The sequence below is a fragment of the Cebus imitator genome, unplaced genomic scaffold (assembly GCF_001604975.1).
Source record: "Cebus imitator isolate Cc_AM_T3 unplaced genomic scaffold, Cebus_imitator-1.0 Scaffold102, whole genome shotgun sequence".
Lineage (NCBI taxonomy): Eukaryota > Metazoa > Chordata > Mammalia > Primates > Cebidae > Cebus > Cebus imitator.
This window is the reverse complement of record NW_016107417.1, coordinates 2,604,294-2,618,726: the sequence shown is the minus strand read 5'-3', so window position 1 is coordinate 2,618,726 and position 14,433 is coordinate 2,604,294. Positions and strand designations below refer to the sequence as shown.

General features: G+C 57.0%; 4 protein-coding genes across 6 annotated transcripts in view; 2 read left to right on the top strand and 2 right to left on the bottom strand.

Moving 5' to 3' along the window:
- The first annotated feature begins 185 nt into the window (after window positions 1-185).
- CTSW (cathepsin W) lies at window positions 186-3,964 on the top strand. Of its 2 annotated transcripts, XM_017537409.2 has the most exons (10): window positions 186-311; window positions 572-656; window positions 1,648-1,761; window positions 2,406-2,560; window positions 2,667-2,763; window positions 2,846-2,926; window positions 3,016-3,141; window positions 3,314-3,378; window positions 3,460-3,660; window positions 3,742-3,964. In XM_017537409.2, the coding sequence occupies exons 1-10, from the start codon at window positions 225-227 to the stop codon at window positions 3,850-3,852; spliced, it is 1,122 nt and encodes a 373-aa protein (XP_017392898.1). In that variant the 5' UTR covers window positions 186-224; the 3' UTR covers window positions 3,853-3,964. The 2 variants fall into 2 exon arrangements, with proteins under 2 accessions (XP_017392898.1, XP_037597515.1); XM_037741587.1 differs by lacking the exon at window positions 3,016-3,141.
- A 188-nt stretch (window positions 3,965-4,152) lies between these two features.
- On the bottom strand, window positions 4,153-9,095 carry LOC108310384 (FGF1 intracellular binding protein). 2 transcript variants are annotated; one of them, XM_017537410.2, is made up of 10 exons: window positions 8,891-9,095; window positions 8,492-8,690; window positions 8,168-8,294; window positions 6,869-6,969; window positions 5,990-6,144; window positions 5,570-5,678; window positions 5,426-5,489; window positions 5,067-5,153; window positions 4,889-4,986; window positions 4,153-4,275 (listed from the first exon to the last, which is right to left on the bottom strand). In XM_017537410.2, exons 1-10 carry the CDS (start codon window positions 8,973-8,975, stop codon window positions 4,206-4,208), a joined length of 1,095 nt encoding a protein of 364 aa, XP_017392899.1. In that variant the 5' UTR covers window positions 8,976-9,095; the 3' UTR covers window positions 4,153-4,205. The 2 variants fall into 2 exon arrangements, with proteins under 2 accessions (XP_017392899.1, XP_017392900.1); XM_017537411.2 differs by having other exon boundaries at window positions 6,011-6,144.
- A 1,314-nt stretch (window positions 9,096-10,409) lies between these two features.
- CCDC85B (coiled-coil domain containing 85B) lies at window positions 10,410-11,921 on the top strand. Its single transcript, XM_017537412.2, has one exon. The coding sequence runs from the start codon at window positions 11,071-11,073 to the stop codon at window positions 11,677-11,679; it is 609 nt and encodes a 202-aa protein (XP_017392901.1). The 5' UTR covers window positions 10,410-11,070; the 3' UTR covers window positions 11,680-11,921.
- A 553-nt stretch (window positions 11,922-12,474) lies between these two features.
- FOSL1 (FOS like 1, AP-1 transcription factor subunit) overlaps window positions 12,475-14,433 on the bottom strand; it is an 8,996-nt gene continuing 7,037 nt past the window's right edge. The window contains exon 4 of the mRNA XM_017537413.2: window positions 12,475-13,551. Coding sequence (XP_017392902.1) covers window positions 13,141-13,551 — 411 coding nt within the window. The 3' untranslated portion in view covers window positions 12,475-13,140. The remainder of the gene's footprint in view (window positions 13,552-14,433) is intronic.

Below are 14,433 nucleotides of genomic sequence, written 5' to 3'. Positions count from 1 at the left end.
AAAAAAAAAAAAAAAAAGAAAAGAAAAGAATAAGAAAAAAGAAAAAGGAGTGGGGTGGGGAGCAGCGAGGCAGAGGCCTGAAGGCCTGAGCAACTCATGCGCCCTGGGGGTCTGCCCACCCCCCAGCCTGGCTTCCCTCTTGTGGTTTCTCCAGCCCCGCCCTCACACCCTCTACCTTCATCTGCACGGCTTCCTGCCTCCACACCATTTCAGACTGCACTGCCATGGCTCTGATTGCCCATCCCTCCTGCCTCCTGGCCCTGCTGGTGGCAGGCCTAGCCCAAGGCATCAGAGGCTCCCTTATGGCCCAGGTAAGTGCTCCTAAACCCTTACCTCTGCCATTCCCACACCTGGTGTCACCCCTTCAGAAACAGCTGGCCTGTCATTCCCATTTTTCAGAGGGAGTCACTGAGGCTGGAGAGGGGGCTGACATACCCAGGGGCACATGGGAAGACAGAGAAAGCTAACTGGCTGCCCCCTAGTGCAGTCCTTGCACAGGTGGGAGCTAAGGTGGGGTCCCCGAAATGATTCCTCTGCCCACTGCCCCTCTCCACCTTTGGCTCCTTGCCAGGACCTAGGTCCCCAGCCGCTGGAGCTGAAAGAGGCCTTCAAGCTTTTCCAGATCCAGTTCAACCGGAGTTACTTGACCCCAGAAGGTATCACAGGCCACGTACATCTCCAACCCCACCTCCCAGGTTCAAGCGGGTCTCCTGCTTCAGCCTCCGAGTAGCCCTGCTTTTTCATTTTTAGTGGAGACAGGTTTTCACCATGTTGGCCAGGCTGCTCTCGAACTCCTAACCTTAGGTGATCCGCCTGCCTCAGCCTCCCAAAGTGCTGGGATTACAGGCGTCAGCCACTGTGCCCAGCCATCTCACTTTTTAATAGATGAAGAAATCGAAGCTTAAGGTGGAGAACAGGCATGGCCAAGGCCACTCAGCAGAACAGGGCAGGGCTGGGGGTGTACTCCCTGCTTCCCAAAGGCATGAGTGGGTCCAGGATCATTCTTTGCTATGGATCTGAAGGGTGCTGGCAGGTGGTGGGGTCCTGCCCTACTCCTGTGTGGTCCCCTGGCTCCACAGTCACTTCCCTATGATTCTAGGCAGTGAGCAGGGAACCACCCCCTAGTCATGCGTTCATTCAGCAAACACCCAAGGACACCCATTTTGTCCCCCAGTTGGGGACTTCTTCTCTATCCCATGATAAAATCCCTGCCTCTGCCCTCTCGCTGTGCTCTCACAGGGGGCTGGTCTGTGTGTGACTTTTAGCCCACGCTGCCTGTACCGTCGTCTCCTACCCCCGCCATGTTCCAGCTCTCCTCCTGTGGTCAGAGGTGTAAAGGAGGCCCGGCAGGAAGCTGGTCTTCAGCCATATCCCCTTTCCTTGAGTCACCGCCACCAAATCCCTTGCCTGGCTGCCCACCTAGGGTGACCAGAGATGGTCCTCTCACTGCCTTTGGAGAAAACCTAACCCTAGGTGGACTGGGTAACCACTTCCTTGGCCTGGGTGTCTGCAGTGGGGCCTTGTGGGGGCTACAGGAAAGAAGCCAGTGCTCAACTGGGTGGGTGTGGGTGGAAGGGTACCCAGCCAGCCTACTTCCTGCCCCTGAGGGCCTGGGAGCCAGCCTAGGACAACTCCCTCTTGGTCCAGAACACGCTCGCCGCCTGGACATCTTTGCTGACAACCTCGCCCAGGCTCAGCGGCTACAGGAGGAGGACTTTGGCACAGCTGAGTTTGGGGTGACTCCATTCAGTGACCTCACAGGTACCATCAACCTTCCGGGCCTGTAGGTGGTGGGTGGGGAAAGGACACTGGCAGCTGGACTGAGCAGACCTTCAACTTTCACTTCCCAGAGAAGGAAATTCATTTCCCTGACTACCGGGGGCTTGGGTGCTGGCATCAAATCACCCAGCGCAGGGGCGGAATCTCTGCGGCCCTGTGTTCCAACCCAGCCCAGCCCAGCCCTGGGGCCAGTGTAGCAGCTGCAGGGAAGCACCCAGCAGGGAGCCCAGCCCCTCTAGGCTCAGCACCCCTGCCTTTTTTTTGAAGACAGGGTCATTCTCTGTCTGTCGCCCAGGCTGGAGTGCAACCGTGCAATCTCAGCTGTCTCCACCTCCTAGAATCACACGATTCCCACCTCTTGGCCTTCTAAGTAGCTGGGACTACAAGCCTGCACAACCACAGCCAGCTAATATTTGTATTTTTTGTGGAGATGGGGTCTCGGACTCCTGACCTCAAGTGATCCACCCACCTTGGCCTCCCAACGTGCTGGGATTACAGGTGTGAGCCATCCTTGCCTTTTTGCCCCTCAGGGCATTATAGGACAACAATGGCCAAGGGCCGGAGTGGGAGGAGAATAGGGAAAATCGGTCAAAACAGAGACCTCAGTGGCCCTGTCTGTTCCCCAGAGGAGGAGTTTGGCCAGCTCTATGGACATCGGAGGGCAGCTGGAGGGGTCCCCGGCATGGGCAGAATGGTAGGGTCTGAAGCGCCAGAGGAGTCAGTGCCTCACACCTGTGACTGGCGGAAGGTAGCCGGCGCCATCTCATCCATCAGGAACCAGGTATCTGGCCCTGGTTCTCACCCAGCTTGCTCCAATTCAGCTTAGTGGTGGGAAGGAGAGGGACGGGCCTGAACACCTAGCCCCACCCTACCCTCTCGCCCTCCAGGGAAACTGCAGATGCTGCTGGGCCATGGCAGCGGCAGGCAACATTGAGGCACTGTGGGGCATCAATTTCTTGGAGTTCGTGAACGTCTCTGTACAGGGTAGGGCTGGGAGAGGGCTCGTGTGTGATAGAGGAGGGAGGCCTAGGGGCCTGGTCACCCACACTGTCCCTTCTTACACCAGAGCTGCTGGACTGTGGCCGCTGTGGGGATGGCTGCCACGGAGGCTTCGTCTGGGAAGCGTTCTCAACTGTCCTCAACAACAGTGAGTGCACCACCCCCGCCACTCTGGACATCTGCCTGGTGATGGGGTGGGCAGGATCGGAGCCCCCTCCTTGTCTTGCTTATCTGCAGGCGGTGTGGCCAGTGAAAGGGACTACCCGTTCCAGGCCAATTTCAGACCCCACAGGTGCCACGCCAAGATGTACAACAAGGTGGCTTGGATCCAGGACTTCATCTTTCTGCCGGACAACGAGCAGAGTGCGGGCAGGACGGAGACACAGGCGGATGGGAGGGACAGACACCAGGGCAGAGGCAGACAGCTGGGCTACCAGGCTACAGATAGAGACAAGACGGGGTGGACGGAGCGAGGGAGCGAGAGAGAGACCCACGTGCCCATGTGGCAAGGGTCTGATGATGCTCCCATCCCCAGGAATTGCCCAGTACCTGGCCACTTACGGCCCCATCACGGTGACCATCAACATGAAGTACCTGAAGGTAGGATGGGGAAGCTGATGGGGGAGGGGCATACAGGGGACTTGGCCCCACACTCAGCACCTTGGCCTCCACCCCCTGCAGCTATACCAGAAAGGTGTGATCAAGGCCAGGCCCACCACCTGTGACCCCCAGTTTGTGGACCACAGTGCCCTGCTGGTGGGTTTTGGCAGCGACAAGTCAGAGGGGATGGGGGCTGAGACAGTCTCATCCCAGTCTCGGCATCCACGCTCCACCCCATACTGGATCCTGAAGAATTCCTGGGGGGCCCAATGGGGAGAGGAGGTGAGTGTGGTCTATTGGTGGAGGGGGGCACAGAACAGGCCTCTTCCCACCTGCCCGCCCCCATGTCCCCTAACCTCCTAGGGCTATTTCCGGCTGCACCGAGGGAGCAATACCTGCGGCATCACCAAGTACCCAGTCACTGCCCGCGTGCAAAAACCGGATGTGAAGCCCCAATTCTCTTGCCCTCCCTGAACCCACCTGGCCCCTCAGCTCTGTCCTGTTAGGCCAACTGCCTCCTCGCCAGCCCCATCCCCAGGTTTTTGCCCATCCTCTCATTCTCAGTACGGCCTGAATAAAACAAGACGAGACTCCCGGCTTGTGAGTAGACTGTTCTAGTGATGGGTCGAGCATAGACTCCATTCCCTGATAAATGTCCCAGTTCCCAAGAGGCCGCTGTGCATGTCCATCCTTGTACATGGACACCAGGTGCTCAGACACAGACACAGGCAGATCTGCATGCCCCCCACCTGCTCCCCAGAGCAAAGACCAATCTCCAAACTCACGGCAACTTTATTGTCAGTGTGGGTGGGGTGGTGGGAGGAGTCTCAGTCATGATAGAGGCGCAGGAGGCAGCCACGGAGGGTGCCCATGTAGCGGTCCCAGAGGGTCTGGTGTCTGTAAGAACAGGAACAGTGACAGCTGAGTTTTCCCAACATTCACCATGGCGGGAGGCCCTGCCCTGAACACTTTCTACACCTTCATTCAATTTGCCCTCAGAAAATGCTTCAGTTCTTCTCATGATGAACTCCAGTTCACTGAGGAAGCTGAGGCATGGAGAGGTTAAGAAACCTGCCCCAAATCACACAGCTTTTTTTTTTTTTTTTTGAGATGGCATCATGCTCTCTGGCCCAGGCTGGAGTGCAATGGTGTTATCTCGGCTCACTGCAACCTCCACCTCCCGGGTTTAAGCAATTCTCCTGCCTCAGCCTCCTGAGTAGCTGGAATTACAGGTGCCAGATGGGGTTTCACCATGCTGGTCAGGCTAGTCTCAAACTCCTGACTTCATGATCTGCCCATCTCGGCCTCCCAAAGTGCTGGGATTACAGGCATGAGCCATCGCGCCCAGCAATCACACAGCTTCTAAGGTGGGGAGCCAGAACTTTGGTCCAGAGACTTCCCCCCACCCCTGGGGCAGCAGAATGGGTAACCCTGAGACTGTAGGAGGCAAGTCCCTGAAGGTGGCTGGCTGGGGCAAGGCCAAGCTGGACAAGAGGCCAGGGTTGCTCACCGGAAGCCATCGAGGGAGTGGACAGACGCTGCATACTGACTTAGGAAGAACCGCACGTCGCTGAGTGGCCAGTGGTCGGAGCGGCAGGGTTCCACAAACTGTGGGCCCAAGGGAATACTCAGCACTGGTACAGGCCAGGGACAGGCCAGGTTGGGGGTCAGAGGGCATGACAGCTCACCTTCTCCACAAGATCCACAAACAAGTCTCTGACATCCTTATTGTGGGTCAGCTTGGCGGCCACATTCACCAGCCCCCGAGATAGGTTCTGTGGGGCAGGGATCCTGGGAGTTCTGCCTTCTGCCCCAGAAGTTGGGAGCTGAGCACAGAAGCTGGGGGAGGAGCAGGTCCCTCCCCAGATCCATCCTCCCTCCATCAACCAAGTTCCCATTGTTTGTGAGCTGCTCCCCTCAGTGGCCGCCAGAGGGAGCAGTACAGCCACCTGCTGGCCAATCCCCTGTAGGGGCAGAGCTGCCTGGTAGGGGTGGTGATCTGGAGGCTGAAGATGCCAAGGGATGGAGGCTAGATGGGACCACAGACCTTGAAGTTGGCTTCCATCTCAGAGAAGACGCCCAGCTTTCCCCGGAGAGCAGTGCACACTAGGCTGCAGAGAGACAGGGTCATGCCTACAGCCACTTGGGCCTCTACTGCAGGCCCTGCCCCAAGGACCGCCTACAAGGTCACCTCTTGTGCAGGTCCAGAAGGTCCTTGTCAGCCACTAGCACCTTGAGCTCCTTCAAGTCCTGGAGAAATTCCTTGTCTAAGTCCATGTCCATGTCATCCATCTGCGAGTCTGTGAGGCCAGGAAGGGAGTTGGGGTAGGTGATAAAAACCCCTCCCTCGATAGCCTCAGCCTTTCCTCACCAACCACCCCAGGGGGCAGAAGAGGAAATGGAGTGGCCGAGATGGGGGAGTGACATGCCCCGGGCCACAGAGGCAATGGGACCTTTGTCTGCAGACAAGGCATGTGTGGGGAAAACATCCCATGAGCCGGGGGAGCCTGGGTGGGGGCCGTGAACACCAGTGGATGCCGGGAACTGGGGGCCTGTGGGAGAAACTATTGGTGGGGAACCAGGTCCTGAGGATGGGGAGGCGTCCAGGCACCTGGGACAGTGGGGGCCTCACCGACGGCTCCAAGGGTCCAGTTTTGGATCATGAGCTCAGCACAGAAGGCAAAGTCGCCGAAGCTCAGATACTGCAGTTTTTTCTTCCCTGTCTCAAAGCGGTTGTTAGCAAAGAAGACGATGGCTGCATAGTCCCTGCACAGAAGAGAGGACAGTCCTCTCAGGGCTTGAAATTCCTTCTTAGGAAGCAGCTCCCACCTGCAATCTCAACTGGGTGTCGGAGTTCTGGCCTCTCTCTGCCTTAAGTCACTGTGTGATGTGTCTCAAGTCACCTCTCTATGCCCCTCCTCATCTATGCAAAGAGAAGTTTCCAGCCCAAGTTTTCTAATGGCAGTGTGAGACCATAAGGGTAACAGTTACCATTTACTGAGCACTCCCTAAGTGTGGCACCTCTCAATAGCCCAACTGGAAATTGCTGGACTATGCTTTGAATCCAGATCAGTCTGGTCCAAAGATCAGACCAAGCTGGGTGCGGTGGCTCACGCCTGTAATCCCAACACTTTCGGAGGCTAAGGCAGGTGGCTCACTTAAGGTCAGGAGTTTAAGAGCAGCCTGGCCAACATGGTGAAACCGTCTCTACTAAAAATACAAAAATTAGCCAGGTGTGGTGGCACAGGCCTGTAATCCCAGCTACTTGGGAGGCTGGGGCAGGAGAACTGCTTGAACTGGGAGGCGGAGGTTGCACCATTGCACTCCAGTTTTACAAGAGTAAAACTGTCTCAAAAAAAGTAGAGGCCAAAAGTGGGATAATTATCCCCCCAGCATACTGAGGAGGTCAGAAGGGTTGGGGCAGGGAAACTGGACCAGCCTCAGAGCCCAGGGAAGTGGTGTGCAGGATGGGGAGGTGGCAGCTCCTCACCTGGCCAACCGGTCAGAGAGGAGGAAGTGCTGCTGAATATTGTCCACCAGGGAGCCCCGCATTTCCTCTACCACCTTGAAGACTCGCTTAAAGTTGTCAAACTGCAGGGCAGTTAGGGTAGGAGAGAGGACGGGTCAGAGTGCCCACCATGTCACTCACCCAATAAACCGCTTTTTGAACATTCCTCCCTTACCCACCCACATATCCGGTCAGCAGAGACTGATTTAGCATTTGTCATTCCTTCAATCAACTATTAGTTATTAGTACTTGTTATCAACTCAAATGCTTATCAGCTCCTGCTGTATCTTGCCCTGGATAAATGTTTACTCAATCTTGTCTCTAAATCCAACCCCATTTAAGCACCATGCTCTCTAGATCTTTAGGAGTTTGAATTGGAAGAGACTTTCCTGGCTAAGCCCCAGGAACTAAAAAAAATAAGTAAATGCTAAGCTATACACAGGAAGCTCACAGGAGATACAAAAGAAAGGCATCAAAGGCCCAGAAGGGTTACTTCTTCCTAGTATACCAAAAAGGCTGTGGAGAAGGTGGCATCTCACCTCCCGTCTTGGATTTCAAGGGGTAGATACTGCCAAGAACAGTACCCTCCAGGTAGAAGCAACATGAGTAAAGGAAAGCCTGGGGCTGGAGAAATGTAAGCTTAGAAATGTCTGCAGGAATGAGATCACAGGACAGTCCATAGGTTAAGGTCAAGGAGTGCAGCAGCCACCCAGGAGGCAGTGGGAGCCAATGGAAGAAGTTTATAAGCAGGGGTCTGATAAACTTTCAGGTCAGATCTAGGCTTCTGAAAGATCACTCTGGCCATAGAGTACGGGATAGCTTAGAAGGGGCAAAAGGGAGCTGGGCACAGTGGCTCATGCCTGTAATCCCAGGAGGATTTTGGGAGGCCAAGGCGGGTAATCACTTGAGGACAGGAGTTCAAGACAAGCGTAGCCAACATGGTGAAACTCTGTGTCTACTAGCAATACAAAAAGTAGCCAGGTGTGGTGGTGAGTGCCTGTAATCTCAGCGACTGCAAAGGCTGAGGCATGAAAATTGCTTGAACTGGGGGCAGGGGAGGAGACTGGAGGTTGCAGTGAGCCAAGATCATGCCACTGCACTCCAGCCTGGGCGACAGAGCAAGACCCTGTCATAAAACAAAAAGAAGGGGGAAAAGGGGAAAGGAGGAGAAGACTAGGTATGAAGCTGCTGCCACAATCAGAGGCTGGAGCTGCAGCAGTGGCCAAAGGGAAGGAGTGACGTACAGATGGCATGCCGGGCCCGTGTAGGTGCAGTGCCCACCTGTCTCCGGCAGCTCTTGAGGGTGATGCCTGTTTTGGTGCTGATATCATCCAGGTCTTTCTTGGTGCCTTTGGACAGCTTCTTGCCCAGCACCTCCCGAACGAAGGCCTCGTCAAAGGCATAGTACCTTATGAAGTCAGAGAACACCACTAACCCGCCATAAAAGAGAGAAAAGCAGGCCTGGCAGGGCCTGGGTCTGACCCCTTCTGCTCTCAACTTTCTGATGGCTGGGTAAGTCCCATCCCTCCCCGGGCCTGTTTCAGCATGCAAAATGGATATACAGTCAGCCTGGTTGACGTCCCCCCCATCCCACAGGGTGAGCACCTCTCGATGAGTAGCGCCTGCCGGGAGGGCGGGATCTGGAAGATGAGCTGGTGCAGTAGCTTGGGCGGTGCGTGCAGCAGCCGCTCCAGCATGTGGAAGGTGCGGTAGTGGTCCATAGTGTCGCTCTGCAGCACCGCTGCCGTGGCGCCCGTCTGCTCCAGGATTCCGGAGCGCACCCGCAGGGCCACCGCGTCGGTCACTGGAAAGTGTGGGCTTGCATCAGGCCCCGCCCCGCCGACGCCAGAGGCCCTTCAGGGATTCCATCCCCGATCATATAAAACCCTTTATTCCCAGGCGGCTGCCCAGTTCCCTAAAGGATGCCCAAGTCCAAGCCCCGCCCCGTCTCCAATTCAAAACAACCGCTCCGCGGACGGGTTCCCCCACATGCTCCTTACGGACCCGAGTAACCATCTAGCCAGAGGCGATACACGTCCTCGTCGATAAGGGTCGTGTTCCCCACAAAGATGTCCAGCTCGCTAGTCATGGCTACGCCCGGGGCCGCAGCGCCCCGAGCAGGACAGAGCACTGCTGGGACCTGGCGCGCCGCCCCCGGGCCACTTCCGGGAGCGCTGAGATTCCGCTCCGGGCACCCGGACCCAGCATAGGATCACTTCCGGGACACAGCCAGTGAGAGCGGGGGACGCGGGGGGAGCGGTGAGGGAAGAGAGGGAGAGGCCTGCGCCGAGGAGCAGCGCCTCCTCCCGCCGGGAGGGGGAGTCCTGGGCTCCTGCGGGTTGTCGCCCCCAAGTCCTCTGCCGGAGCGCGTCTGCCGGGAGTGCCTCCTCTTCGTCTCCACGGTCCCCGCAGCCTCTCCCCTCACTTCCTCCTGGCTTTTCTCCCACCTCCTATGCCCTTTTTGGGACCTCCTAAGTTTGACCTGTATCCTAAAGTTAGGAGTTTCACAGGGCTCTATCCAAAATCTCTTCTCCGCAAAAGGGTGTATGGCCCGACTTCCTCGGGCTCTTGCTGGAGACCCCTCTGTCCATCCTGTGCATAAGCACCTCTCCTGGGCTTGGGGCACCTGCTCCTACCTTGGTTTTAACCACACCCGCACCCCCAGGAGCTACTGACGTCTAATTCTGCCCCTCGGAGCTCTTCCTGGAAGTCCACATCCGGCGGGGCCGCCCATCGGCCAAGTCTGTCCACACTGTCTTCCCGTAAGCCCCTCAGAAGCTCAACATATTCTAGCCAGACCTCTCTCGCTCTCCCCATCTGTTTCTTTCCTGCGTCCCTATCTCAGTGACAAGCCTAACATCCACCAGTTTTCATACGAGAAACCTGGGCGTTCTCCCAGACTCCTCTCTCTCCACATTCAGTTCGGCTGATTTGCCTCAGGAATATTTCTAGTATCTGTTTGTTCTCTCCACCGTCACTGACGCTGCCCCAGCCGTCTTTCTGCTTAGCTCGAATCTCCCTGCCTGTGTCCCCTCCCCGCAGGATCCGGCCCACACAGAGCAGCCCAATCTTTTTAAATGCATATTTTCAAATGTTACTCCCTTAACATCCTTACTGGCCTTTGGAAACGCTCCAACCTGGTACTGAAAGTTCTTAAGAATCTGGCTTTTGCCTACCCTTGAAGCCTCACTCTCTCAGCATTTTCTCCACACCTGTGCTTTTCAAAAATCATCAAGCTATCCTCATTGTTCCTAAAGCAGCTAGGCTCTTTCAGGCACCGGTGTCTTTCACCATGCTGTTCTCTCTCCCTGAAATAGCTCTTTCCTTGGCAAAGTCCTGTGCATCTACCAGAGCCTCTTGGATAGCATCTCTTTTGAGAACCCACTTAAGGACCCTCAGACCATACTCCCCACCCCCCATTTGTTTCTTGCTTAACACAGCTTGTCTCCCCAGATAGACTGCGACGCACTTGAGGACGGAATCAGTATTTTGGTTAAATTTATTTTTGTATGAGGCTTGCACATAAAAAACGTTTATTGAGCAAACGAATCCTGTATGTTCTTCCCCCAAGGCAGGAAACGCTCCCTGGGAGGGAGAGTAGTCTAATGGTGAGCTAGGAAGTTTGGACTCAGGGTTCCGAGGAACCGGGATTGATCCTCAGTGAGCCAAGACTTCGGAATTTGACCAAAGGTAATGAGGGACTGGAGACCGGTCCATCTGACTTCCGTCGGGGATGGACGGGAGTCAGGAGGCAGACGCCTGCATCTTGGTTCTCACAAGAGCCGAGAGGCCTAGGCTCGAGCTTAGGGCGATCCGGAACTTGGAGGTTCGAAGCGCCCAGTTTCAGCTTCAGACGGAGGGCAATGATTCGGGGGTTCCTTGACATCGGGAGTCAGTAACACCCGGAGTGGGTGGGGAAGGGGCCCTCAGAGCTCAGGCCCCGCCCCTTTCCGGGGGCGTTTCACCGGATTGGTTGTCCTTCCATAACGTCATGCGGCTCCGCCCCGGCGCGCGCGCCCCGCCGCGTGCCCAGCCCAGGTAGCTGCAGCAGCCTACGCTGCCTTGGCCACTGACTGCCGCGCGAGGAGCAGGAGCCGGAGCCCGAGCCTGACCGGCGCCGGGCCCGACTTGGGGCTCCTGGGCCGCGGCGGCGGGCGGGCGATGCTCCAGCGGCCTGACCAGCCATGGAGGCCGAGGCAGGCGGCCTGGAGGAGCTGACGGACGAGGAGATGGCGGCGCTAGGCAAGGAAGAGCTGGTGCGGCGCCTGCGGCGGGAGGAGGCGGCGCGCCTGGCGGCACTGGTGCAGCGCGGCCGCCTCATGCAGGAGGTGAATCGGCAGCTGCAGGGCCACCTGGGCGAGATCCGCGAGCTCAAGCAGCTCAACCGGCGCCTGCAGGCAGAAAACCGTGAGCTGCGCGACCTCTGCTGCTTCCTGGACTCGGAGCGCCAGCGCGGGCGGCGCGCCGCGCGCCAGTGGCAGCTCTTCGGGACCCAAGCATCCCGGGCAGTGCGCGAGGACCTGGGCGGCTGCTGGCAGAAGCTGGCCGAGCTGGAGGGCCGCCAGGAGGAGCTGCTGCGGGAGAACCTGGCCCTTAAGGAGCTCTGCCTGGCGTTGGGCGAGGAGTGGGGCCCCCGCGGCGGCCCTGGAGGCGCTGGGGGCTCAGGCGCCGGGCCAGCACCCGAGCTTGCCCTGCCCCCGTGTGGGCCCCGCGACCTAGGCGATGGAAGCTCCAGCACCGGCAGCGTGGGCAGTCCGGATCAGTTGCCGCTGGCCTGTTCCCCCGATGACTGAAGGCACTGCTTCCTCCACGCCGACGCCCGCCCTGATTGCTCCCCGAGCCCTGGAACTGCTGTGCACCTCGGGACCTGGACGCCGTCCTGGCTGCGCAGGAGGGGCCACTGGCATGGACTAAGAAATCCTGACACCGAGGAGGGCCCCTCGCTCTTGCTGGCAGGGCAGCAGGGGGACTGAAGGCTGGAGTGGAGGGACTTGCTGGGGGTTGGATTGGGGTAATAAACCGGGACGGAAGCGGAGCCCTTGGCCTGGGCAGCGTCTGTTTGGTATTCGCTGGGGTTGGGGCGAGGGTGGGGCACTGAAACAGTACCATTCCCATCCAGAGGGACTGCAGAACTAATGATCCCCTCATTACCTCGAGCCAGTGGTAAACCAGACTTCCCCGATCGGGTGCCGGGACCCGCCATAATCCGGCCCCTGAAGTGGCTCCAGCTCCCTTCCCGGCTCCTTCCTGTCCAAGACAATGGGGCAGGAAGCAGGTGCTGGGGGCCTAGAACCACTCGGCTGCCTTCTCTGAGGCTGGAAGGGGCATAAGAGCGCCCCCTCCCCCTCCCACGAAGGTACAGGCAGCAGCACTATGGGCCCCGACGGGGAGAGGGACAAGCCTCTTCGCTTTTACCCCAGAGGACTCTCTCCTCTCAGTCCTGGAGATGGGGCCGAGCCGATGTAGCTTTACTTGTCAGATAAGACAAAGTCCAAAAATATCGAAAAATTTGTCCAAGGTCATGCAGTGAGTCTGTAGAGCTACGGCTGGGAACTAGGGTTCCAGATACTCTCCCGTTGGCCTCTGGGTCCAGTGAGGCACCCAAGCCACGGCTTCCAGCCTTTTATTCCATTTTGGTAGATTTGTATAAAAATACTCTCTTTAGGAAAATAAATAGCAGCTGCCCTCCCTATGGAGGCTTGGATTCCCTGGAGCTAAAGGCTTCTCAGAGCTGAGATCTGCAGATCAGCTCGTCACCGAAGCCTTGGGCGCCTCCTGAGCTGTGTGGTTCAGGAGGGGCCGGCAGAATGCCCTGGTCCAATCACCTGCTGCTGCTGGCAGTGGGGCTGGTGAGTTAGTGTTCTAGGTGGGTAAAGTGGCACCTTCTGTCGGGGGTAGGGTTGGGTAGATGATCACAGGAAGAGAGAGGGTGACAGAAAATGTGGCAGTGGTCTGGAAGGGGTTAGGGCTCCAGAGGACCTCTAAGGATCTACAAAGTCTCTGGGCTGCCGGGATTCCTCTGGCACAAATGGGAAATACTTTGTTTCTGATTTAGTGCAAATTGTGCTAGAGAGGCCAGCTCTAGAGAAACAGTGGGCAGCTTTGGTGGCCTCAAGTTGGCTCTACTGTGAAGCACAATATGATCAGTCTTATTAGAGGGATGGAGAAGAAGCTGCTGGAGTTGGGTGTGGTGGGATACCGTCCAGGCCAGCTGGACTGGTGGGGGAAGGGGAGGAGACAATGGTTAGGGTGCTTCATAAAGCAAGGAGGGTTGGGGAGCCAAGGGGGTCAGAGGATGGGTCTCCGCTGCTGCTGCTACTCTTGCGATGAGCTGAGGCACAGGGCTCAGGAGTGCTGGGGTAGGTGAAGACCAGGCTGGGAGTAAAAGGAGTTAGGGAGGGTGTGGTCATGAGTGTGGGGGTGTGCAGTGCCTCAGGTTCAAGCACAGGCCCTGGGGAAAGGGAGATACAAGGTACAGGGCGGCAGGATGCTGGCGGGCTGCTGGTGCGCCTGGTACTGCCTGTGTCCCCCTCCTTGTCTCCTTCAGGGATTTTGCAGATGGGTCGGTGGGCTTCTAGCACCAGCTCCAGGCGCTCCTTCTGCTTCTGCAGCTCCTCAATCTCTCGCTGCAGCCCGGATTTCTCATCTTCCAGTTTGTCAGTCTCCTGTAGATCAGGAGAGGAGTCAGGAAGGTGAGGGCTGAATACCCCAGAGCCTCAGATGTTTGAACTCAGGGTTCTAAGGAGCTGGGGTTGGATGGGTGACGGAGAGTTTCTAGCAAGTCTGTACTGCAACTCCCATGAGCGCTTGGGAGAAAATGGGCACGACTCCCATCAGGCCCAGGCATTTTAGGAGATTGCTGGCACCAGGCAGTGGCTCAGGCCTGTAATCCCAGCACTTTGGGAGGCCAAGGTGGGCAGATCACTTGAGGCCATTTCGAGACTAGCCTGGCCAACATGGCAAAACGCTGTCTCTACTGAAAATACAAAAATTAGCCGAGTCGGGCAGTGGGTGCCTGTAGTCCCAGGTACTCAGAAGGCTGAAGCAGAAGTGCTTGAGCCTGGGAGGCAAATGTCACAGTGAGCCAAGATCACACCACTGCACTCCAGCCTGGGCAACAGAGCAAGACTGTCTCAAAAAAAAAAAAAGGAGATTGCTGGCTGAGCTTCAAGTGAGACCTGCTGCAGTCAATTTGTTTTTACTTTTTTTTGAGATGGAGCCTCACTCTGTCACCCAGACTGGAGTGCAATGGCATGTGCTTGGCTCACTGGGCTCACTGCAACCTCCCCCTCCCTGGTTCAAGCGATTCTTCTGCCTCAGCCTCCCAAGTATCTGGCACTACAGGTACATGCCACCACACTCGGCTAATTTTTGTACTTTTCGTAGAGACAGGGTTTCACGATGTTGGCCAGGCTAGTCTCACACTCCTGACCTCATGATCCACCCACGTCGGTCTCCCAAAGTGCTGGGATTACAGGCATGAACGACCACAACCTCTACCTCAGCCTCTGCCACCATGCCTGGCTAATTTTTTTTTTTTTTTTTTT

Bases quoted from the DNA above. Each gene is read 5' to 3' on its own strand.
- CCDC85B (XM_017537412.2), top strand. From the start codon at position 11,071: ATGGAGGCCGAGGCAGGCGGCCTGGAGGAGCTGACGGACGAGGAGATG.
- CTSW (XM_017537409.2), top strand. From the start codon at position 225: ATGGCTCTGATTGCCCATCCCTCCTGCCTCCTGGCCCTGCTGGTGGCA. The intron at 2,561-2,666 runs GTATCTGGCCCT...CTCGCCCTCCAG, and splicing joins TCTCATCCATCAGGAACCAG to GGAAACTGCAGATGCTGCTG. The intron at 3,661-3,741 runs GTGAGTGTGGTC...CTAACCTCCTAG, and splicing joins GGGCCCAATGGGGAGAGGAG to GGCTATTTCCGGCTGCACCG.
- LOC108310384 (XM_017537410.2), bottom strand. From the start codon at position 8,975: ATGACTAGCGAGCTGGACATCTTTGTGGGGAACACGACCCTTATCGAC. The intron at 5,154-5,425 runs GTCTGTGGTCCC...CCTGCCCCACAG, and splicing joins AGATGGAAGCCAACTTCAAG to AACCTATCTCGGGGGCTGGT. The intron at 4,276-4,888 runs GTGAGCAACCCT...CTGTTCTTACAG, and splicing joins CACTCCCTCGATGGCTTCCG to ACACCAGACCCTCTGGGACC.